Below are 21,931 nucleotides of genomic sequence, written 5' to 3' on the forward strand. Positions count from 1 at the left end.
CATCCAGCCCAGCCCCTGGCCCTGCACAGACCCCCAACAATCCCACCCTGGGCATCCCTGAGATCATTGTCCAAACACTCCTGCAGCTCTGGCAGCCTCGGGGCGGTGCCCATTCCCTGGGGAGCCTGGGCAGTGCCAGCACCTCTGGGGGAAGAACCTTTTCTTGATATTCAACCTAAACCTGCCCAGACTGGCTCAGCTCCAGTCGTTCCCTTGGGCCCTGTCCCTGGTCACCAACATCTTTCATTTGTGTATTTATCCCTGTTTGTAGTGAAAAAATGCCATTTGTTCTCTGCATTGTTTGTCAATCCTATTGGATTCTTGGCCAGTACAACTGACTTAATATTAAACTTTTGTACAACTTAATGACCTTTTCAACATGGTGTTCAGTCACTTCCATGGTGCCAATGTAATGTGGCAAATATTTCTGTTGGTGGGCTTCGCAAATATTTCTGTTGGTGGGCTTCTGTTTGTTCTGTATTTCCACCAGAAAACAGGTATCAGCAAGCTGAAAATAGATGGAAATTGTTTATTAGGTACACATATGAGAAACCAGTGGGATGCAGGTGTTGAAAGGATTTAGTATCTAGTAGGATCAGGGACTGAGACAACAAACTGAAGGATAGCACAGAAATATGTAGAGTATTAACTCAGATCCAAAGAAGGTCTAGTTAGAATTTAGCTGAATTCAAACTAAGGAAAAGCACATGCATTGGATGGTAACGGGGCTGCACTGAAATCACCCCTGACTTCCAGATGCTCTAAAATTTACCAGGAAACCCCACAGTTCGGACGAGTGCCCAGTGCCGCTGTAATTAATGAAGCCCCTTCCATACTGTAATTAATGCAGCCCCCTCCATGCCGTAATTAATGCAGCCCCCTCCATACTGTAATTAATGCAGCCCCTTCCATGCTGTAATTAATGCAGCCCCCTCCATGCCGTAATTAATGCAGCCCCCTCCATACTGTAATTAATGCAGCCCCCTCCATGCTGTAATTAATGCAGCCCCCTCCATGCCGTAATTAATTAAGCCCCCTCCATGCCGTAATTAATTAACATTCCCTCGGTAATTGGCGGGTCCCGCGGCCCGGCCGGGTCCCCTCAGAGCGCGGACCTCCGCGCCGCCAGGGGGCGCACAGCGCGCGTTTCCCGCCCTGCGGCGCTCCAAGATGGCGGCAGCGGGCCCGGCGCTGTGGGCGGCGGGCGCGGCGGCGGCTCTGGTCCTGCTGCTGCTGCTGCTGTGGCGGCGGCGGGCGGGCGGCGCAGGCCGGGTGTGCGTGGCCGTGCTGGGGGACCTGGGCCGCAGCCCGCGGATGCAATACCACGCGTTGGCGCTGGCCCGGCACGGGCGGCAGGTCGCTTTGCTGGGCTACCTCCGTGAGTGAGGGGCGGCCGGGGCTGCGGGGCCGGGCGGGGCCCAGGCCGCTGACCGGGCTCTCCCCACAGAGACCCGGCCGCACCGGGACGTGCTGCGCAGCGAGAACATCCGGCTGGTGCCCGTGGCGGAGCTGAGCGGGCTGCGAGGTGCGTGCGGCCGGGCCGGGAGCCGAGGGAGCGGGGAGAACCATGGAGAGCCCGCAGCGAGCGCGGGTCCGGCCCCGCCGCACGCACCGCCCCGCGCCCTTGTCTGCCTTTCTCTGTTCAACAGGAGCCGCTGGAGCTAAACACCTGCCCGTGCATTGGTGCTGTTCATATGCAGAGGAAAATGTGGGAATTATTTTCATTCTACCTCTTTCTCCCCCACCTTGTGTTTAGCCCTGTTGCCCAGAGCAGCTGTGGCCACCCCGTCCCTGGCAGTGTCCAAGGCCAGGTTGGATGGGGCTTGGAGCAGCCTGGGACAGCGGAAAGTGTCCCTGCCATGGCAGGGGTGGGATGCGATGACCTTTAAAGTGCCTTCCAACTCAAACCATTCAATGAGTGTAGGATTTCTTTCTGTACAAAATACAGAATGAGAATTTGTAGGGATGACGAGATGTTTACATAGTTTTATAGTGATCATAGAATAAAATTACAAAGCTTGCAAAAGCCTTCTAAGAACATCGAGTTCAACCATTCCCCCAGCACTGTCAAGGCCACCACTGACTTGTGTCCCCAAGTGCCACCTCCACTTTTAAATCCTCCCAGGGATGGGGACTCCACCACTGCCCCACGCAGCTGTGCCAGTGCCTGACCACCCCTATCCAATATCCAACCTAAAGCTCCCCTGGCACAGCCTGAGGCTGTTTCCTCTTATCCTGTCCCTGTTCCCTGGGAGCAGAGCCTGCTCCCCTAGTTCCCCCCTCCTGTCAGGGAGTCGTGCAGAGCCACAAGGTCCCCCCTGAGCCTCCTTTTCTCCAGGCTGAGCCCCTTCCCAGCTCCCTCAGTCTCTCCTGGGACTCCAGCCCCTTCCCTTCCCTGGACACCCTCCAGCCCCTCAGTGTTGGCCTTGGAGTGATCCAGCCTGTCCAGATCCCTCTGCAGAGCCTTCCTACCCTCAAGCAGATTGGCACTCTCACCCAGCTTGTTGCCATCTCCAAACTTGCTGAGGGTGCACTCAATCATTTGCCCAGGTCTTTGATAAAGTGTGTCCATTTTCATGTCATTTTGACCCCTTCTCTGCAGAGCTGGCTGGTTCTGATGTTCACATTTCTGTGGGGAGAGCTCTAATACCTGTTTTTCTGTCACTTTGCAGTGGGTCCAAAGCTTTTCCAGTATGTCCTAAAGGTGCTTGTGCAGTCAGTGCAGTTACTGTACACGTTGCTGAGGATAGAACAGCCATCCTATATTCTTCTTCAGGTATGTTTTGTTTTGGGATTAATTTCAGTACAAATAAATAGTGCTATGTTACAGGGTGTTTTTAGCCATCTCGGACATTGTTCTAATTATTTCAGAGCTGAACTGGCCTCACCAGTGGTGTAAACCTGTATCCAGGTATTTTTTGGCTCTAAACTTTGCTTGGTCTGTTAACAAGTCAAGTTTTCTCTTCCCGTTAGTTGTTGTGCTTTCAAACTTCGTTGCCATGGGTAGTAGTAAAGAATAAATCTTACTGGAATTGGTGTCTTTAATGGAGGGGAATTTTGATCTTGATCCAAGGGTTAAATTTGCAGTACCAGCCAGTGTTCGTAAGTGAATACAAAGAGTCTCTGTTCATGAAGCTCCTTTAAGGTGATGCAACTTCAATTTGATTTTTTGTTTCTCGTAGTTGCTTTGTGTTTGTCACTTGGTCACAGCCTTATGCTATTTTGGTCTTGTTTTTGATCAGAATCCCCCAGGCTTACCCGGTATAGCTGTTGCCTGGGTGGCAGGGCTGTGGTGGGGGAGCAAACTCATCATTGATTGGCACAACTATGGCTACACCATCATGAGCCTGAGTCACGGGAGGAGCCACCCACTGGTCCTGATTGCAAAATGGTTTGTGCAGTCATTTCTGCTCTTTATAAATGATGTGTCTTGGTGAATTCAGAATGGAGGCCGCTGGGGGGAATATAATTGGCACAGGGAGGGGTTTCTGGGCTTTGCTGTGTGAAACTGGTCTCTGTTCTGCAGCTGCTTTGTTGAACACGTGGGAGGGGGTTGCAGGAATTAGGCAGGTTGTTTTTACCTACCTCTGCAAATGTTGATCTTGTTATTGGAATTGCTTTATATGTCCTGGCTTTTTTATTCTCTAATGCTGCTTTACACTCCACCTCTTCTTTGAACAGCTCCTTCTGAATATAATTGGTTATGTGTAGTTAAAGGCTTTAAATGCTTTGGAGAATAGGAGTCCATCAAAAATTGGCAATCGAATTTCAGTTCTGGGGGCAGTTGGGTTTCTTTGGGTTTTGGTTTGCTTTTATCAAGCATGGGCCCTGGGAGCAGTTGCTGCAATTGCCTGCCTGTGGTTTCTGACTGATATTTCATTTTTGTCAGGTATGAAAAGCTTTTTGGGCGCTTGTCTGACTATAATCTGTGTGTCACTGATGCCATGAGGAAAGATCTCTGGGTGAATTTCAAGATAAAGTAAGCCATGTGCCTCAGACAACTTAGTGTGTGTGTGCTAAGTAAATGACAGAACAGATCCCTGAGGATTCAGGATCCAGAGGGATCTTATAAAAGCAGCTCTCCTGAGCTCATCCATTACCACTGAAACACATCAGCTCGGTTTTGTGATGGGCCAGTATAGTGTGGGCATTCAGGAATCTTCATCATCCTTCTAAACTAACACTCCACTGACTGAGGAGCAGTCCAGGAGCCATGGAAGTTTGCTGTAGGTTGCCTGTGGAGCCAGAGGGGGATGGGTATCGCTGGGATTTGAACAATTACTCTGACCTGCCAGCTTATCTTGTGGGCTTCAAGATCAGAGTTGCTCAGGGGCAGATATGGAGTAAGTTTCAAAATCAGGACAGTGATGTCTGCAGTTTTTACAAGTGCATTTCACCCCTAGAATAAGCACACAAAAAAGGGGTTCTTTGTTACTTGTGCGCACCTTGGTGTGTTCCAGCAAACTTCAGGAATACAGGAAGTTGTAGGAGTCAAAAAATGAATTACTTTGCAGCATAGTAAAGTTTTTTTAGTTAATGTCTTAGGTTTTTAGTTATTTTTTTCTGGTTACATCGTTGCAGCCTGCCACTGTGCCATGTGCATGTTGTTACCTCTGTATCTTATTTAAGCTGCATATTTATTTCCTCCCAGGGCTGTGACGCTGTATGACAAACCAGCATCTTATTTTAAGGAAACGCCATTAGACCTCCAACACAACTTGTTCATGAAACTTGCCAAGGACTACGAGCCTTTCAAAGCACGGTATGTGCACGTGTAGCTGCCCCTGCAGTCCTTAACCAAGGGACATGGAGCTGTGGCACTTAAGTTACCAAAATACTTGAGTGGGGTATTCTGGTCCCCAGCAGGCACGGGGGGACACTGAGGTGCCTTACTTGTCACTAGGAGAGGCCAGAAGAAGTGGAATGATTGAGCTGTGGTAACACAAGTAGTAGAAGTGTTTTGTTTCTAAAGAAGTTGGCATAAGCACTAAGGCAATCTGTGCTGAGTGTCTGGGGTGGAACTCTGCGGGTGTCTGCTTCCCACTGAGCCACATTGAGTAGCTGGATGCTTCCTTAATTACTGTGCAGAGCCTTCAGGATCTTGGTCCAAGTGTTAAACACTTCCCTCTGGCAGTGCAGGATGTCACCTGTAGCAGATGTACCAAGGATTTGACTTCACCAAACTAAGGCTAGAAAAAGAAGTGAAATCCACAGTGCATGGTGGGGATTTTTTGGAAATGCCCAGCTCAGAATGTGTAGATTCTGAGTTTAGTTGAACAAATGTGCTGTTGGCCTCCATGCTGTGGTAAGTGTGAGACAGGCTGCAGAAAGGGAGGCTGACTCTGTTCAACTTGTGAAGGAAAACATTTGGCTGGAAAGTGGAATTGTGCCTGCAGCAGCAGGAAAGAGGGAAAAATGGCCTGCCCTGTCCTGGTACTTCTGTCATGTAATGATTCTGTTTCTAGACAAGTTGAGCAGCAAATCTGAAGCCAAATGTGTGGAAATTGGAGCCAGTTAAGCAGAGCATTCCCTGCTGTTGCTGGCTGTGTGTAGCTCTTGCTCAGGAAGTTGTGTTTCCATAGTACAGAGCTGCCAGTCCCAGTGCTGCCAGATCAGCCTTCACCGAGAGGGACGGGAGCAGTGGGAGTGTGCTGAAGTCCAGGGGCCGGCCAGCCCTTCTCATCAGCAGCACCAGCTGGACAGGTTGGGAATCAGTTTTATTTTAATATCAAATAGGGCTGGTTGTACTGTCTCACACTTGAAGTTATGTTTGCCCTTTGTTTTCCTGGGAGAATTTGAAGACAAAGTGTATGATGCAGCTAAATGTTGTGTAACCTAAATAACACTACAAATGGATGATTTTTTTTTATGTTGTATTTTAATTATAGAGCTCAACTTTAAGAATGAATAAAAGACGTTTCTTTTTTTTTTGTTTTTTTTAGTTTTCATTCTAGACACACAGTCTTGCATGGTGGTGTAAAAGAGATGAAGAAACTCAAAAATTTACTCCTTACTGAGCACCCTGCACCCTGAAGGTGTCTCTGCCCATGGCAGGGGCTGGGATGAGATGAGCTTTAAGGTCCCATCCAGCCCAAACCAATTTGAAATTACATGATTTCTGATAATGTTTATTACATAATTATGGATATTTTTTTCTCTGTATGAGGAAGGGAACAGAGCCTGGAAACAAATCCATTGCCAGTGACCATGGGCAGGATTGTCTTTATCTTTGAAAAATCAGGGCAGTTTTTATACTTAATTCTCAGTTTTAGAAACTTTTAGAAATTTTTAGGATTTTTTAGAAATTTTATCTTGATAGCTTCAAAGATGTACAGTATTTGTAGCTGGTTTGTTTGTTATGTTGCCAACAAGGAAAATAAATAAACACTCTGCATGGTTATGGACTTTTATTTATGAAAATAAACTAGGGGAGTTTTAATAGCACATTTCAGTAAATAGTAAACTTTAAGTACAGATTATGTACTTAACCTTTGAGTACTTGGTCTATATTTAAATACTGTAGGTGAAGGCGAGGAAAATCTCAATTGTTATTTAAAGTTACAAATTAAACATGGTAGAAATATGAACATTACTAATAAAGCCTTCTCTTTCAGAGGATGAAGACTTCTCAGTCCTTTTAAGAGCTTTAGAAGGTTGGTATGAAGGAATTAATCTCACTATTTCTAAGAGATCTTCTGGACACTTCAGAAGGGTTTTGCTAAATTCTATATTCAGGTGAAAATGCAGTTGTATTTGATTAATTAGCACTAATTTCAGGTTAGTAATTGAAATACAGCAGTGCAACATCTGAATTCAATTAGAGGAGTTGTCAGGGAGAGTTAAATCTCTTAACTGGCTCCTAAACTGCAGTTTTATTTTCTGAGCTATTACATCTATTCTCCACAGGTATCTGCTAATGGGAAGGGAGGGAATACTTTGTCTTGGCTTGTAGACTTTGCAGCTGCAGTTCTAAATTGATCTATTGAAGCAACTGATTGGGGAGCAGTTGAAGAAATGCTTTATGCACAAGCAGCCTGATTTATTTCTGGAGGTTTGTAAATGTTAACATAGGTGAATTTACTGCTGTGTGACTCATACATGCTTGTAGTGGGAAGCTCAATAATTAATGCACTGTCACCACTCTTCAAACAAGCACCCTGAGATTTGTCAGCTCTGACCAGTGTTTTATCTTCTCCAGATTATGAGAGGTTTATCGAGGAGGGAGTGAGGCTTCCAGCTTTAGTGTGTGTGATAACAGGTGAGAATGTTTGTGTTACAGTTCTTTCAGTGCCAACAGAAGGTTTAGTTGACATTTTTGTTCTGTGCTGACTCTTCTGTTGCTGGTGGGAGAGAGGAGGGACTGTTGCCTTTGTGTCTGGTTATAAGGACAGTGATTTATAGCTGAGTTATTGCACCATCCACCAATTATGGCACATCCTTAAAGAGCCTCCCTGTCTGCTCAAGCTCTGCATGAAAAACAATCTAAGGTCAAGGTTAAGATGATGCTGCAAAAGCAATGTCAGAAGAAGCAGCCTCAAGCTGTGCCAGGGGAGGTTTAGACTGGATATTGGGAGAATTCCCTCATGGAAAGGATGCTCAGGCACTGGCACAGCTGCCCAGGGCAGTGGTGGAATGCCCATCCCTGCAGGAATTTAAAGCCCTGAGGGAATTTAAAGCCCTGTGGGTGTAGCTTTTAGGGTGTGGGGTCAGTGTTGGCCCTGTCAGTGCTGGGGAACAGTTGGACTTGATTGGAGAGGGCTTTTCCAACCTTACAAACTCCATGATTCTCCATTGATGGAAAACTAACTGAAATACTGAGTAAGAGAAGTCCAGGTGCACATTGCTTTCAAGGGAAGATCTTTCATGTCTTTTTAGGGTACCACAAGTGTAGTATCCTGTTAGTGCACCTGATCCAACAGGAGCTTGTATTTCACAGACCACACTGTTTTCAGTCATCTTGATAAAACATTTTGTTTTACACAGGTAAAGGACCTCTAAAAGATTACTACAATGAACTGATCCAAAAACTGCACTTTAAGCATATCCAGATCTGTACACCATGGCTGGAAGCTGAGGATTACCCTCTTCTGCTTGGTAAATAGTGGGTGATGGAAAAGGCTTGAGGATGTGTGGGAAGCAGCACAGTTGCAGGGGGCCGATGCAGGCTGGGAGAACACAGTCAGGAATGTTGCTGGTTAGTGACAGGATATTCATGGATCTGACTCATTCCAGAAAAGCTGCTGAATTCCTCTGGCTGGCTTTTCCCTGTTTTCCCAAGAAGGAGCTGTGGTGCTGTTCCAGCCTGTTCTTTGCACTCTTTGTTTCTTCCAGCTGTGCTGAAATACAGGTGTCTGACCATGTTCTATTTTATTTTCAGGGTCACTCCAGTAAATGAAATTAAAAAGTTGGCTGAGCAACCAAAAGTAGCTGAAATTCTAAATTAACATGTCATTGGAATGTTATTCCCTCAGCGTCTTCATTACAAAAGTGGCAGTAGTAGAGTTATAAAATACATATTCAATGTGATCTTCATTCTGCAGGGTTAGAGCCTGACAATTTATGTGGCTGTAAAACACTGTTTGTTTGGTTCTTTTAAAATACTGAACATAATGTCTGTAAAATCACACTATAATTCCTCTGAGCTGACTTCAGCTGGGAGAGGTCACTAGTGAGGTCACAGTGTATACTGATGGGGTTGTGATGGGGTTTTCCTTTACTTACCCATTTTTAGCAGATTAAGAGGCAGAAAGGCTGTTTTAAGATACATAAAACTTCAAAATCTCCTTTAATTGAACATGCACACACTGACTGCTTTCTAAAACATAACTAATTTTGAGTCCCAAAACACCCCTGTGCTTTATTTTTTTCCCTGATTGCTTGAAATTGTGTCTGGGTAGTTGAAAGTTTCACTTGCACCATCCAAAGCAGCACAAAAATAAAGGTTTGCAGGAGGACAGAGGAGCTGATTTCAGAGAGTTCAGACTGTGTTGTGTTGGCTTTTCAGGCTCAGCAGACCTGGGGGTGTGTCTCCATAAATCCTCCAGTGGTTTGGATTTGCCCATGAAGGTGGTGGATATGTTTGGCTGCTGTTTACCTGTGTGTGCAATACATTTTGAATGGTAAGAGCTTATTCTGTTACAACTCAAGGGAATCACATAAAACAGTATTCTTACAAAGCCAGAGTTCAGCAGCTACTGCAGGAATTCAGTGAGATTCCTGTATTTTGCCATTTTTAAAATTCAGTAAGATAGAATTCAAGGTTGTTTTAAGTTTAAAAGTTAATACTAGTTTCTACAAAAATGGGAGCATTTAATGCAAGCATTGGCCTTAAAAAAAATCCCTGTATTCCATTGTTTTCATATATTTAGTTTAAAAAAAAATCTTTCTTCTGCATAGACACACCTGTTCAGTGAAAGGCTGAGAATATGCATGGGCATTCTTGGAATTTATGGTCCTTTGGGAAAACCATAGCTTTATAAAAGAAGACAAATTCCTGTGAAGATTTCATGATGGATCATGGACAGATTTTCCTTATGGAAAAAAAAATCCAGTTTGAAAGTAGATCATTGCCCTGGTTTTCAATGGATGTCCAGATGAGTGGCACAAAGACAGAATGAGGGTCCTTTGGTACAGCTCTGGTAGATTTAGTCTGACATAGAAAGGAGAAGAAGTCTTTAACTGTTCAAAACTGCCTGTTTAACTCCATTATGTCATGTGTGGAGCTTGTGACATCTGGGGCCATAATGATACAGATACCCTGGTTTGGTCCTTTGGATGTCACAGGGTAGCATTGTAAATGTCCTCCCACTCACTGCTTTTTGCCTCAGTTTTCCTTTTGTGACTTTTTTTCACAGTTTACATGAACTGGTGAAACACAATGAGAACGGTCTGATATTCAGGGACTCACAGGAACTTGCAAAACAGCTGAAGGTAAAGGCTCTGACTGATTTCTTTCTCCCCAGAAATAACCCCAGAGGTGCCACTGTGTGAGCAGCCTTTTCAGATCTGAACATCACCTCTGTGTTTTGCATTCTCACAAAGTACTGCCTGGCTGGAGAGCATTGTTTGCCTCACTTCTGTTTGAATGTGAACCTGAACCTGGCAAAAGCATTTCAGATTCTGTCCTTGCTCTATCTTTATGGGGCCAGACCTCAGAATTGCAGCTGTAGTTGAGGGTTAACACTGGGGAGGATGGAATGTGCCTGAAATGGAACATGACAGTTATTTTTCTGTGGTTTTGCTTTTTAAATTACAGATGCTTTTCCTGGATTTCCCTAGCCTGGAAGGGAAACTTCACAGCTTCCGAGAGAACCTGCGAGCGTCCCGGCAGCTGCGCTGGGACCAGAGCTGGGACCAGACTGTCCTTCCCTTGCTGGGTGACAAGGAGTGACTGGAGGGAAGGAAGGTGTCAATCACATTCCTGCAGCTGCAGACATTTGGAAAACAGTGAATAAACACTTTGTACTGTCTGTACTTACAGTTTCTAACGCCTTTGTCTTGGCTCTTACACTGTTCCTGTACAGTTTCAGCTTTCTGGGTGAGTAGGAGGTGCTGAAGGTGCTGAGGCTGTTTGTTGTGTGAGAACCTGTGCTGCTTGAAGGGCCCTTTTTGGTGAAGATCCTTGAATACAGAGAAACGATTGCCAGCTTCACCTCCTGTACAATCAGCACTTAGTAGGTGATTTGGCTATGGTTTCTTTGGCACGTGGCAGATGCTTTTCCTTTGAGTCGTTTCATTTCAGCTGATCAATTTGATGGCCAAAGTGTTGCAGCGTGTGAGCGCTGCAATTCCCAGTTATCAGCAGGGACAGACAGCGATGGCACGGGGCCTGGCCTGGGACAAGATGGATTTATTTATTCCTGGGCTCCCAGACAGGACTGGGGTGGGGGTGAACAGAAGTTCTTACAGAGCAACTCAGGAGTAGGGGTGTAGGGAAGTGAACCAATGAGGATATGGTAAGAGAGGAGTATAAGGTGGGGTAAACAGCTTATGAGCCTATCAGGGAAAACAGGGAGAATAATACGAAGTAACAAATGGGGTGTCGAGGGCAACAAGACAGACACAGAACTCTCTGGAGAAAGGGGTAGGGATAGGGAGGATTGACAACTTGGAAGGGAGGAGGTTAGGGAAGGGCTTGGGAAAATTGGCAACTGGGAAAGGAAGGGGATTAGGGAGAACAGGGGGCAAACATGGATTCATAGCAAAACACAGCACAACACCCAAGTACTGAATATCCTCCTGTGAGGTTTTATTGGGACAGAACCAATTTGTTTCCCAGTTGTTTTTCTTTTTGACAGTGTGTGCAGAAGTGTGGAGGCACAGCACTGGTATGCGACAGCTTTACTGGGCACTTAGAGCAAAGCAGAGCTTGCAGTGAGTTGTTCTCCTTGTACTCTGAAATTAATGTGCCCATTTACCTTGGAAAAGAACATAAAGCTCATCTCTTCTTGAACAGATGAACAGAAAAGGGAAAAATAAACCCAAAATACATGAACAAAGGATGTATAACTTAGTCAAAAGGCACTTTGCTTTGTGAGTGCTTGCTGAGGTACAGCCTTCAGCTTTTTATTAAGCTCAGTATTCATGCCTAATGCTAACAGGATTTTTTTCATCACCTTTTTGATGATAAAATAGATGTCAGTCATTGGTAAATGTACTTGGTTTGGACTGTGTTTACTGCTGCTCAGAGATCCTGCTTCAGGGGAGACAGTGGGTTCTGCACCAGCAGTTTTAAACTCTGAGCAACTATCGAATATCTGCTTTTGTCAAAAGAGAAAAAGAGAAAAGGTGAAAATAGGGTCAAGGTGCCTTACTGCAGGAATTTGGCAAAACCTCCAGCTTATTGATTGAAGAATGATCCATAAAGATTGATTTGCCAATTTTTTAGTGGTTTTTTCCTGCTTTCAGTCAAAATCCTGTCTAGAGGTTTGGCCATTCCTGTGCACATGGAGGTGAATTAGGCACTTCTTCAAACAGTAATGCCAAAAGTTTTAGAGAGGTCTCCTCTTCATATAATAGAACTTTTTAGATCCAAAATGAGCTTTGTACAGAACATTTGTCTTGAATTTTGTGTAAGGGGAGATAAAGGAGCTCCTGTGTGGGCTGCCAGTTTGTGTTTACTCTGGAAATAACAGCTTTGAGTTCTTTCTTTGGGGATAGGGCTGGGGTTATTTCTGCTTGATCCCAGCAGTCATGATCTCCTTAAACTTGCAGAATAAGATTCTTCAGGTTTCAAGTTCGGTATCATCAGTTTTCTCTCCATTACTAGAGAAGGAGGAGGTTGAAGTTTTCATTTCCTTTTAAGTAGTTTTTAATAGAGAAAAGGAAATCAAAAGAATGAGCGTCACTTTGATTTTTGTGCTTCAGGACCAGTGCTACCTGACAGGAGAATGATTAATGGATGATGGAAAGTTTCAGAGTAGGGGAGCTCAGTCCTTCCTCTTTGTAGGATACCTGGAATACTGCTAAGGAGAGTGATTCCTTTTTCATTCCCAGCCCTGCCTGGATTCCCAGAAGCCACTGTGGAAGTGGCAGTCCTTATGTGAGAGAAAGGGACATCAATTCTGACTTGTCATCACTGCAGAGTAAAGATGCACCTATTTGCAGCAGAGTCATCCTGGGACACACCTACAGGTACTGGTCACTGTTTACTGGGGGGCTTTAAGCCAACCCAAACTGCAAGTATACCCAGACATAAAACACCAGAGCAGACTATTAGAGCTGCTTTTAATATCAAAACCCATTTATTACTCTGAAACATTGTTTTGCTCCCTTGTCTGTGGGAGATCCTCATCTGTGATCCTGCAGGTTGCCCCCAATACCTACAAATCACCACACAGTTGGAAAAAACCCTGCTTGAATTCTGCTGTCTTGTACAGAATCCAAGTGAAGTGTGATTAGGCCTTTTTGGTTTTTGTTGCTTGAGGTTCAGTCACTTCCCAGGGGCAGCTCCAGGCTTGGATCCATGCTGGGAATTAGAGGAAGGAAGGAAGGAAGGACTCCTGTGTCCATGTGTATAGTTGTATCCTCAGAACCTCATTTCCTGAATTCAGGATAATCTTGTTACAAGGCTGACACAGCTCATATTGGTCTCAAAATTCTAGTTCTGTATGCCAAGCCTATATAAATAGCTGCAGAATAGTTACATCTGGCTGTACATCATAGAGAAAATTACAGCTGCCATGGGTTGGAATCACCTGCCATCTGATCCCAGCTTTATCTGCGAAGAGAAACACTGGAAATCATATTTATGCTTAATAAAATGATGAGCAAAAGTTGCATGACAAGTTCTGTAAGAAGAGATCTTTAGCATGCTTTGATTGTCAGGCAAATGATTATGAGTGTTTTTTTAAAAATCCCATTAATGCCACTGAACATTCAGTGTCACTTTGTGAATTAAACAGAATTTCACAGAATATCCTGAGCTGAAAGAACCCCTAAGGATCATCAGGTCCAGCTGGTGAACACGAGGTGAACAGCAAAGACACTGCAAAAGATAGGCTTTAGAAGTGTATATGAAAAATCCCCAAATCCTTATTTTATTTAATTTCTAGTTGGAGGTTTTTGTCAAAAGGGAAAAGATGAAAATAGTCAAGTTAAAGAACAGGTAAGATAAGATAAAGGGTTTAGGCTGCATCTCGGGACAGTGCAGCACTGATGGCTCCCTCCTTTAAGCTTAAACCTCTTTACTTTCCTGTTGGTACCACACTTACAAATCATCCTTCGCAGATGTGAGCAGGGATAGCTCAGGATGTACCCGAAGGTGAGTTCCAAGCTGCTGATGAAATCCATGTGCAAAAGCTACTGCTCTTAAATCCAGCTCTAGGATAAGATTCTGCTCTTGGAATGTTCCTGCTCCTCTCTACCACAGAACAAGGCAAAACTATTGAACACTGGATGGAACAGGCACCCACCCAGCTCAGCCTGGAATAGCTGATGCGTGTCTGGATTTCGAATTGTGGAGGCAATGAACACCTCAGGAGCCTTCCTGTCTGCTCTGGAGGTGGAGAGTTTCTGTAGCATCCCAATGAGGGCTAAAATTATCTCAGGATCATACACCACATCTATAAAAAAGAAAAAAAAAAGAAACATACAATATTTATTGAGAATTGAGCACAAACCAGAACAAAAACTGCAAAGCAGAAATAAAATCTTCACAGTGCAGGAGAATATTGACATTTTATGGGCTATGCCCTCATCACTAAAAATCAGTGCTCCTTTTAGTAAACGGATTGTCAGATATTTTATTTAAGCCCATCCTAAGGGAGGCAGCAGAACTACTGAGTGTTGGTGCTCTGTTCCCACTGCCCTTGGCAAAACAAACCTGCCTTGTTAGAAATGAGTGCTTTAGAGGCTGCTGCCAAGGACATGCAGAAGTTTTCACCTGGAGTCATTCCCTGGAGAGCAGAAAGGTGGTGAGAGGTCAGGGAACACCAAGGGGAGCAGAATGCTGATTATCAGAGGGGGCTGTTTCCTACACAGGTATCCAGGTGTGTGTTCCACTGCAGTAACTCTGCTGCAGTGAGTAACAGCAAATAGCACAGAGATGTCAGTGCCCCTCAGCTCTTGCCAGAAGAGTCCAGCTGGGGCTGGTTTGGGCACTGAGCAGCGTCATTGGCATCAGGTACCATGCAGTGACTTCATTTTATAGAATTCCCATTCACTGCATCTTTGATACCTTGGATACCAAAGTCATTTTTGCACTTGGATTCTCAGGTTTTTCTGTGCAAAGCTCCAAATCAGGGTGTAAGACCTACAGCTGAGACACTGTCCTACTGTCACTAGATTTTCCATGACTGGATTTTTTATAAAACTCCCTCTGAATTTATACACAGACAAGTACAAAAAAAGTCTGTAGTTGGTTGTTGTCATTCTTACTCCCCAAGAGGCTGCCGAGCCCTGCCTGTCCCTGCTCCCTGTGGGTGCAGTACCTGCTGCAATGACAACGTCAGCTCTGAGACCCAGCAGTTGTTTTTCTGTCACTGAGCCCCAGTCAAGCTCAGCAACAACCACTTTTGGGTTTTGGCAGCTCTGTCCTTCCACCTCCTGTCCTCGGGACGCTGTTTGGATGCTCCAGGTCACGTCAGGCTCTGGGGTGAAGCCGTTCAGCTGGATGTTTTCCCCCAGCTGCCTGAGAACACGGGGGTGGCAGTCACTGAATATGAATGTCCTGGGTTGGCAGGTCTTGCAGATGGCAATTCCAGTGAAGCCAATCCCACTCCCCAATTCCAGGATTGTCCTGTGGGTAATGGAGTAAAAAAGTACTAACAGGACTCTGCATTGATTTAGAAATCAAAACATGCTAAATATAATTAAAGGTAAAATCAGTTCCAGATAATTACAATAATTTTTGAGTGAACCATCCACAATCTAACCTTTGTTCCAAGCAACTGGAGAGTTGGGAATAACTGAGGGTGGAATTGTCAGCATAAAATTAATTAGCTGAAATGCTGATTTCTGTAAGGCACAAAGCATTCCCACCACAGGGATGAGAGACATTCCCACCTGGCTTTAGCCATCTGCAGCACAGTTGTTTCCACCTGAGCTGGCTCTCCAGTTCTTAGTCAGTGGAGAGAAACAGACACTGAGCAGCACAGTTCCTTCCCCTGTGGGCTTAGCTATTATTAAATTATCTTTCCTCAAAAATCCTTGGTTGTCTTGACTGCTTATAAATAAAGTAGAAATGATGTGATCATATCTGCACACTAATCTAATGTAGATACTCCCTGGTGAATACCATCATGGACTGAAGGTCGTTAGTGAAATAAAATTGAGCAGTGGAACTCACAGAGCAGGTCAGACTGCACAGTGCAAGGGTTTGCTCCTAAACCACGTCTTGACAGGTTAAAGTTTGGCAGAACAGAAAAGCAGTAATTACTCAGCAGCAAAAGGGTGTCATTTGAGTTATTTTAGATGCACAGTCTGTTATTAAATATTTCTGTTATTAAATTACGGTTGTATAGCTCACAGTGTCAGAGGGCTGGAGCCCCTCTGCTCTGGGCCAGGCTGGGAGAGCTGGGGGTGCTCACCTGGAGAGGAGAAGCTCCAGGGAGAGCTCAGAGCCCCTGCCAGGGCATAAAGGGCTCCAGGAGAGCTGGAGAGGGACTGGGGACAAGGGATGGAGGGACAGGACACAGGGAATGGCTCCCACTGCCAGAGGGCAGGGATGGATGGGATATTGGGAAGGAATTGTTCCCTGGCAGGGTGGACAGCCCTGGCACAGGGTGCCCAGAGCAGCTGTGGCTGCCCCTGGATCCCTGGCAGTGCCCAAGGCCAGGCTGGACAGGGCTGGAACACCCCAGGACAGTGGGAGGTGTCTCTGCCATGGAATTATGTCCCTTCCCAGCCACAGCATTCTGTGATCCTGCAGGAGTGAGGAGCTCTTTCCTGCAGCCCTGCTGCTGCCATACCTGTCCCTGAAGAGGCCGGGGTTCTGCAGTGCCCACTGGGCCAGGTGCAGGGCAGCCTCCCACGTCAGGAGCCCCGTGGTGCCCCCGGAGATCAGCGCTGTGCTCTCGCAGAGGCTCACACAGTCCCCCGAGGGCTGCAGGACACGGGAAGGAAAGATGCATCAGCACAGGCCATGGATTTAGAGTTTACAATCAATAGGAGCACCTGGAAAAAGGCAGGAAGCACTCCAGGCTTCAGCATGGGTGTTTTTAAAGCTAATTATTGCTTAGTTTGGGTGAGTAAATGTGGTTTAGAACACTGCAGTGTCAATTTTTACCAGTAAGTAGTTTTTGTAGCAGTGAGTAGATTCCTCTTCTTCTTTTAGAACATCTGCCAGTGCCTGATAGAGTTCATCCAGGGGTTCAGCTGCTGTGGATTCAAGCTGTGGGGGAGGAGAACAAAGCAGATCTGAGCATCACATTGTCACGAAAGAGAAAACAATTGCACTCTAAGCCCCATTTTAGTACAGTGTATTTATGCTGAATGTTGTGGTTGGTTGTTGCATTAGGTATTCTCAAGGAAAAAAAAATAAAAACAAGTGAAAAATAAGCTGAAAAGCAAGAAGTACCTTTTTGATGAGCTCAGTCAGGAAGCACCTCCTGTACTTGGCCGAAGGGGGATATTTCACACACAGCGGGTGAAGAATTGTCTGCAATGAGAAGAGCCATGGAAACCAATTACCCAGGGCAGGGTTTAGGAAAGGCACTAAGGATCACAAGAGGACCATTAATTGGGTCTGGGTGCCATGGAACACTTTAAAATTTAGTCTGTACAAGATATGCTAAGCCAGGAATTGAAATGGGATGATTTCTGACAGGTCTGTGAGTTTACAGAACTGTGTCCACAGATTTCTTACTTTTTGTGGCAACAAAAATACCACTTTTCAGTAAAGAGGAAAATAGAATGAGAATAATCCAATTTACTCTCCTCCTTCGTTTGCTCTTCTCTTCCTTCTTTCCGTTTCAGTTTGCTGCCTCATTCGTGATCTCCATTCACAGGGACAGTTTAGGCACCTCCATTCCCTGTATCCTGAATATCCAGGAGCGGCTGCGGTGACTGAGCCATTCACCACATCAGTGCTCTGGCACGCGGGTCTCAATTTTTACCAAAGAACACTCAAACACCAGGCAAAGAAGGAAATCTGCGGTTCTGCAGGGCCTAACGAAACACCGCGACACCGGATCACGGATCCCGCATTTCTGAGCAGTTCCGGCGGATTTGGGACTCGCGCTGGCACCGCCCGTCGCTCCTACGGAGATGACTCCGATCCGTCCCTCACCTCGCGCAGAATATCCGCCAGCAGCGCGGAGTCCGGCGCAGCCCGCAGGCTTTGTTCGAGCTCCTGGAACGGGATAAATAAATAAATAAATAAACAACGCCGCGGCACCGCCTCCCCCCGCCCGGCCCCTCCGTACCTGCCAGGGCAGCGAGCGGAGCGGCCGCGCCGCCAGGAACCGGCGCTGGAAGCGCAGCGCCAGCCCCGGCCGCGGCTCGGCCATGGCTCCGGGGCTCGGCCGTGGCTCCGGGGCTCGGCCGTGGCTCCGGGGCTCGGCCGGGCCGGCGGTGAGCCCCGGCGGAGGAGCCGCCCTGAGGGCGGAGCGGCACCGCCCCGCGGGGCCCGGGGCACCGAACGCCGCAGCGGGGATCGAACCCGCGACCCCCGGGCACGGCGCGGCTCTCCCCGCAGAGCTGCCCCGCCGCCCGAGCGGGACTGGAGGGAGCAGGGAAACACCGGGAGCGGGGTCAGGGAAACACTGGGATGGAGGAGCACCGGAATCGGGGAAACGAGGAACCTCTGGGTCAGTGAATCACTGGGATCATAAGAATCATGGAAACGCTGTAATTACGGAATCGTGGAATCTTTGGAAACATGGAAACACAGAATCACAGAATATCGGAGTAATAGAATCAGAGGGATCATGGAATGGTTTGGCTGGGAAGGGTCATTAGGGACCATCCCATTCCAGCCCCTGCCATGTCCAGGGACACCTCCCACTGTCCCAGGCTGCTCCAAGCCCCATCCAGCCTGGCCTTGGGCACTGCCAGGGATCCAGGGGCAGCCACAGCTGCTCTGGGCACCCTGTGCCAGGGAACAATTCCTTCCCAATATCCCATCCATCCCTGCCCTCTGGCAGTGGGAGCCATTCCCTGTGTCCTGTCCCTGCATGCTGTTGCAAACAGACGTGCTCCATTTGTCCCGCCGGTTCCCTGCAGGCGCTGGAAGAAGCCCGAGCTGAGTGCCCCGAGCTGTTCTTCCCCCAGAGCCCCGCGGCTCCCGGAGCTCCCTCACGGCAGCGCCGCCACAGCCGCGCCGCGGCCTCCGCGTCACCGCTGCGCGCCCCGTGACGCCACCGCCGCGCGGCGCGGCGAAGGACACAGCGCCCGAGGGGGGTCGAGCGGGACCGGAGCGAGCCGAGCGGGGCCGAACCGAGCCGGGCCGAACCGGAGCGAGCCCAGCGGGGCCGAACCGAGCCGGGCCGAACCGGAGCGAGCCCAGCGGGGCCGGGCCGGGCCGAACCGGAGCGAGCCCAGCGGGCTCAGGCGCCATGAGCGGCCCCTCAGAGGATGAAAGGCTGCGGGTGCAGCAGCTCCGCGCCCTGCGGCGCCGCTGGCTGCGGGACCAGGAGCTGAGCCCGCGGGAGCCGGTGCTGCCGCCGCGGCGGCTCGGGCCCGTGGCCGCCTTCTGGGAGCGCTTCGTGCGGCCCGGGGATCCCTGGCGGCTGCAGGTGAGCGGCGGGACGCGGGCCCCGCGCGGCCGTTCCTGGGCCGCCGGCCAGCCCTGAGTGTCGCTGTGCCCGCAGGTGCACAAGCTCTACCAGACCGGCAGCTTCGTCCTGCTGCGGGTGCTGCTCCCCGCCTGGGCCATCACCTACTACCTGAAGTACCACGTCCGGGTGCGTGCGGCCGGGGTTAAGGGGAAAGGCCGGGAAGGGGCGCGGAAACGCTGGGAAAAGCGCAGGGCCGGCGGGGATGGTGAGAGGAATGGTCCCACGCCGGGTGTGGGTGAACGTGCTGCTCACATTCGGTTGCATATGAAGGTTATTCCCCCTGGCCAACTGTTCACCGCTTGTTTCCTTGCCGGGGTAGCACTTACATATAAATCTAGTGTGATGCTTCATCACAAAGAATCACGCTTGTGACACCCCACCTGCAGCAGCAGAACGTAGAGCTGGAGAGTCCAGAGGAGGCCACGGAGATGCTTCAAGGGCTGGAGTCCCTCTGCTCTGGAGCCAGGCTGGGAGAGCTGGGAGTGCTCACCTGGAGAGGAGAAGGCTCCAGGGAGAGCTCAGAGCCCCTGCCAGTGCCTACAGGGGCTCCAGGAGAGCTGGAGAGGGACTGGGAACAAGGGATGGAGGGACAGGACACAGGGAATGGCTCCCACTGCCAGAGGGCAGGGATGGATGGGATATTGGGAAGGAATTGTTCCCTGTGAGGGTGGGAAGGCCCTGGCACAGGGTGCCCAGAGCAGCTGTGGCTGCCCCTGGATCCCTGGCAGTGCCCAAGGCCAGGCTGGACAGGGCTTGGAGCAGCCTGGGATAGTGGGAGGTGTCCCTGCCTATGGCAGGGTTTGGAAGATTTAAGGTCCCTTCCAACCAAAACCATTCTATGATTTATGGCAGTGCCCAGGTTCTCCTGTGATCTAAGTAGAAAAGCTGTGTCCAAACTGTTCCTGTCCTGCAGGAACAGCCCTGGGAATAACCAGGGCGCTGCTGGTGTGGGGAGGGAGAAGGGCCGGCCCTGCCCCCCCGGCAGGTGTGGCTCTTGCAGCCTCAGGTATTTCTCTAAGTAGTGGAAGATTTAACTGGGCTTTTGCTTAGCACAGTTTGTACCCTGGAAGGGTCATGGTGCCCATTTTGAAAATGCTCTGTGCTTCCTCCAAGTAACACTGTTCTCCTTGCCCTTTCCCTCTCTTCTCCCCATTTCCAGAAATCGCCGCACGGTGTGGTTATGACAAACCCACGGATATTCCCAGTAAGTCTCTCATGACTTGTTTCATCTTCCAGCTGTGTCACACAGACAGGAAGGGGTTTCCAGGGAGCTTTGTGCAGCACCTGGGAAGTGTCTATGATAACTTTCCCAAGGGGTGTCCTGGGTCCTGTGGGCAGCACGGGGACAGTGGGTTTGGGCACTTTCACCTTGTCCTCAGTCCCTGTTTCAGTGTTACCTCTCTGTGGCACCTGGCTGTCAGAGCCTGGCTGATCCTGCCCATCCGGGGTGGAAAAGAGAAACATTCCCTTTGAGAATGGGTGTTCAAAGCCACTGTAAATATTAACACATGGAATCACACAGGAGTGACTGCTTGTCCTCATTGTCAGCCCTGAGAATCTTGGTTCTGGCTTGGTGCCAGTTGTCCCTGAAGGTCCCCCACACTCAGGTGTCCCCAAAGAGTTGTGTCACCTCAGCTTGGGACAAGTTTCATGAAGCAGAGAGTGTCACAATGTTTGGTCTTTTCTGTTTTCAGGCTGCTCTGAGCTGTTACTGATTGGTGTAACAAGTCAGAGGGCAAATATTCCTACTGAAGATCAGCTCTGCCCTTTCTCACTGCTGCCCATTTTTGGCATAACATGTCCTAATCATGCTCTATCTAAAACAAAATTATAAAATAGTCCATCCCAAACAACCACAAAGCAACACACTGAAGGTTAAGCTGTTGGCCTCTGTCTTCAGCCTAATTTTTTAGTTGAGTTAGGTCAGCTCATCAGGCCAAGACTGTGCCTGGAGCTGGAACAAGTGGCACTGGGGCAGCAGGTTGATTTTTGAGGGATTCCATGGCTCTCCATGGGCTCTGGGCCGAGGGTTTGGACTCACTGATCATTGCTGGAGGGGTGTATGCAGTGCCATAAGTAATTTTTAAAACAAAACAGGCTCAGAATGTGTGGCTGCTGTTCTGTAGTGAAAACAAGGGGTAAAGCAAGTACAGGCTTCAGGTAATTTTGCTGTGATGTTATTCCATCATTCTGGGAACGTTGGGGGAATGAGAGCGTTCTGAGTGAGTTGTGGTGAGATTCCTGCCTGGAAATGAGGACAGTTGCAGGTTCCCTGAAGGAAGGCTGTGCAGGGAGAGTCTGGATGCCACAGGGAATGCTCACCATGCTCTCATCCCGCAGGGGGACAGGATTTTAGAGACTGGAGAGATCATGCCACCCCTGAGAGACGAGCACCACCAGCACCACTGATGGCCAGGAGCCAGTTTCCTCTGTGGGGGAACATGGCCAGAGCTGCACCTGCTGTGTCTCTTCCATAAAAGTCTGCATTGTCTCAGCTCCTGTGTCATTTACTGTCTCTTTAGTCCGTGTCATTCCAGGTGCTCCTCCTATGGGAGTTCATTATTGCTGGATCCTGGGGATCTCCAAGGCCCCCACTCACCTCTCAGTGGGACCTGGCAGAAGGACAGTGTGGGCCTTGGGGTGATGAGGGAGGCACTCTGGATCCCAGGGATTTTGGAGCAGGCTGCTCCAATGAGCAGTCACACACACGCTTG

General features: G+C 48.3%; 3 protein-coding genes across 5 annotated transcripts; 2 read left to right on the forward strand and 1 right to left on the reverse strand.

The window, feature by feature from the left end:
• Positions 1-1,116: 1,116 nt before the first annotated feature.
• On the forward strand, positions 1,117-10,473 carry ALG1 (ALG1 chitobiosyldiphosphodolichol beta-mannosyltransferase). 2 transcript variants are annotated; one of them, XM_030284665.4, is made up of 13 exons: positions 1,117-1,378; positions 1,448-1,525; positions 2,673-2,776; positions 3,243-3,391; positions 3,890-3,979; positions 4,652-4,762; positions 5,588-5,703; positions 6,615-6,653; positions 7,199-7,258; positions 7,984-8,094; positions 9,005-9,119; positions 9,855-9,930; positions 10,256-10,473. In XM_030284665.4, the coding sequence occupies exons 1-13, from the start codon at positions 1,171-1,173 to the stop codon at positions 10,388-10,390; spliced, it is 1,392 nt and encodes a 463-aa protein (XP_030140525.4). In that variant the 5' UTR covers positions 1,117-1,170; the 3' UTR covers positions 10,391-10,473. The 2 variants fall into 2 exon arrangements, with proteins under 2 accessions (XP_030140525.4, XP_072791683.1); XM_072935582.1 differs by lacking the exons at positions 1,117-1,378; positions 1,448-1,525 and adding an exon at positions 1,562-1,708.
• A 2,248-nt stretch (positions 10,474-12,721) lies between these two features.
• EEF2KMT (eukaryotic elongation factor 2 lysine methyltransferase) lies at positions 12,722-18,010 on the reverse strand. Its single transcript, XM_030284667.4, has 8 exons — positions 17,865-18,010; positions 17,729-17,791; positions 17,018-17,098; positions 16,727-16,831; positions 16,410-16,543; positions 14,931-15,238; positions 13,914-14,063; positions 12,722-13,219 (listed from the first exon to the last, which is right to left on the reverse strand). Exons 1-8 carry the CDS (start codon positions 17,946-17,948, stop codon positions 13,119-13,121), a joined length of 1,026 nt encoding a protein of 341 aa, XP_030140527.4. The 5' UTR covers positions 17,949-18,010; the 3' UTR covers positions 12,722-13,118.
• A 781-nt stretch (positions 18,011-18,791) lies between these two features.
• On the forward strand, positions 18,792-21,711 carry NDUFB6 (NADH:ubiquinone oxidoreductase subunit B6). 2 transcript variants are annotated; one of them, NM_001245617.1, is given in 5 exon segments: positions 18,792-18,856; positions 18,883-19,175; positions 19,251-19,343; positions 20,377-20,421; positions 21,558-21,711. In NM_001245617.1, coding segments are annotated over 4 exon segments (387 nt in total). In that variant the 5' UTR covers positions 18,792-18,856; positions 18,883-18,995; the 3' UTR covers positions 21,627-21,711.
• Positions 21,712-21,931: the final 220 nt, after the last annotated feature.

This window comes from Taeniopygia guttata, chromosome 14 (assembly GCF_048771995.1).
Source record: "Taeniopygia guttata chromosome 14, bTaeGut7.mat, whole genome shotgun sequence".
NCBI classification, from domain to species: Eukaryota; Metazoa; Chordata; class Aves; order Passeriformes; family Estrildidae; genus Taeniopygia; species Taeniopygia guttata.

Bases quoted from the DNA above. Each gene is read 5' to 3' on its own strand.
- EEF2KMT (XM_030284667.4), bottom strand. From the start codon at position 17,948: ATGGCCGAGCCGCGGCCGGGGCTGGCGCTGCGCTTCCAGCGCCGGTTC. The intron at 17,792-17,864 runs GTACGGAGGGGC...ATCCCGTTCCAG, and splicing joins TCCGCTCGCTGCCCTGGCAG to GAGCTCGAACAAAGCCTGCG. The intron at 17,099-17,728 runs GTGAGGGACGGA...TTCTCATTGCAG, and splicing joins TGGCGGATATTCTGCGCGAG to ACAATTCTTCACCCGCTGTG.
- ALG1 (XM_030284665.4), top strand. From the start codon at position 1,171: ATGGCGGCAGCGGGCCCGGCGCTGTGGGCGGCGGGCGCGGCGGCGGCT. The intron at 1,379-1,447 runs GTGAGTGAGGGG...CTCTCCCCACAG, and splicing joins CGCTTTGCTGGGCTACCTCC to AGACCCGGCCGCACCGGGAC. The intron at 8,095-9,004 runs GTAAATAGTGGG...TTGGCTTTTCAG, and splicing joins GGATTACCCTCTTCTGCTTG to GCTCAGCAGACCTGGGGGTG.
- NDUFB6 (XM_072935484.1), top strand. From the start codon at position 18,996: ATGAGCGGCCCCTCAGAGGATGAAAGGCTGCGGGTGCAGCAGCTCCGC. The intron at 19,344-20,376 runs GTGCGTGCGGCC...CCCCATTTCCAG, and splicing joins ACCTGAAGTACCACGTCCGG to AAATCGCCGCACGGTGTGGT. The intron at 20,422-21,557 runs GTAAGTCTCTCA...CTCATCCCGCAG, and splicing joins CAAACCCACGGATATTCCCA to GGGGACAGGATTTTAGAGAC.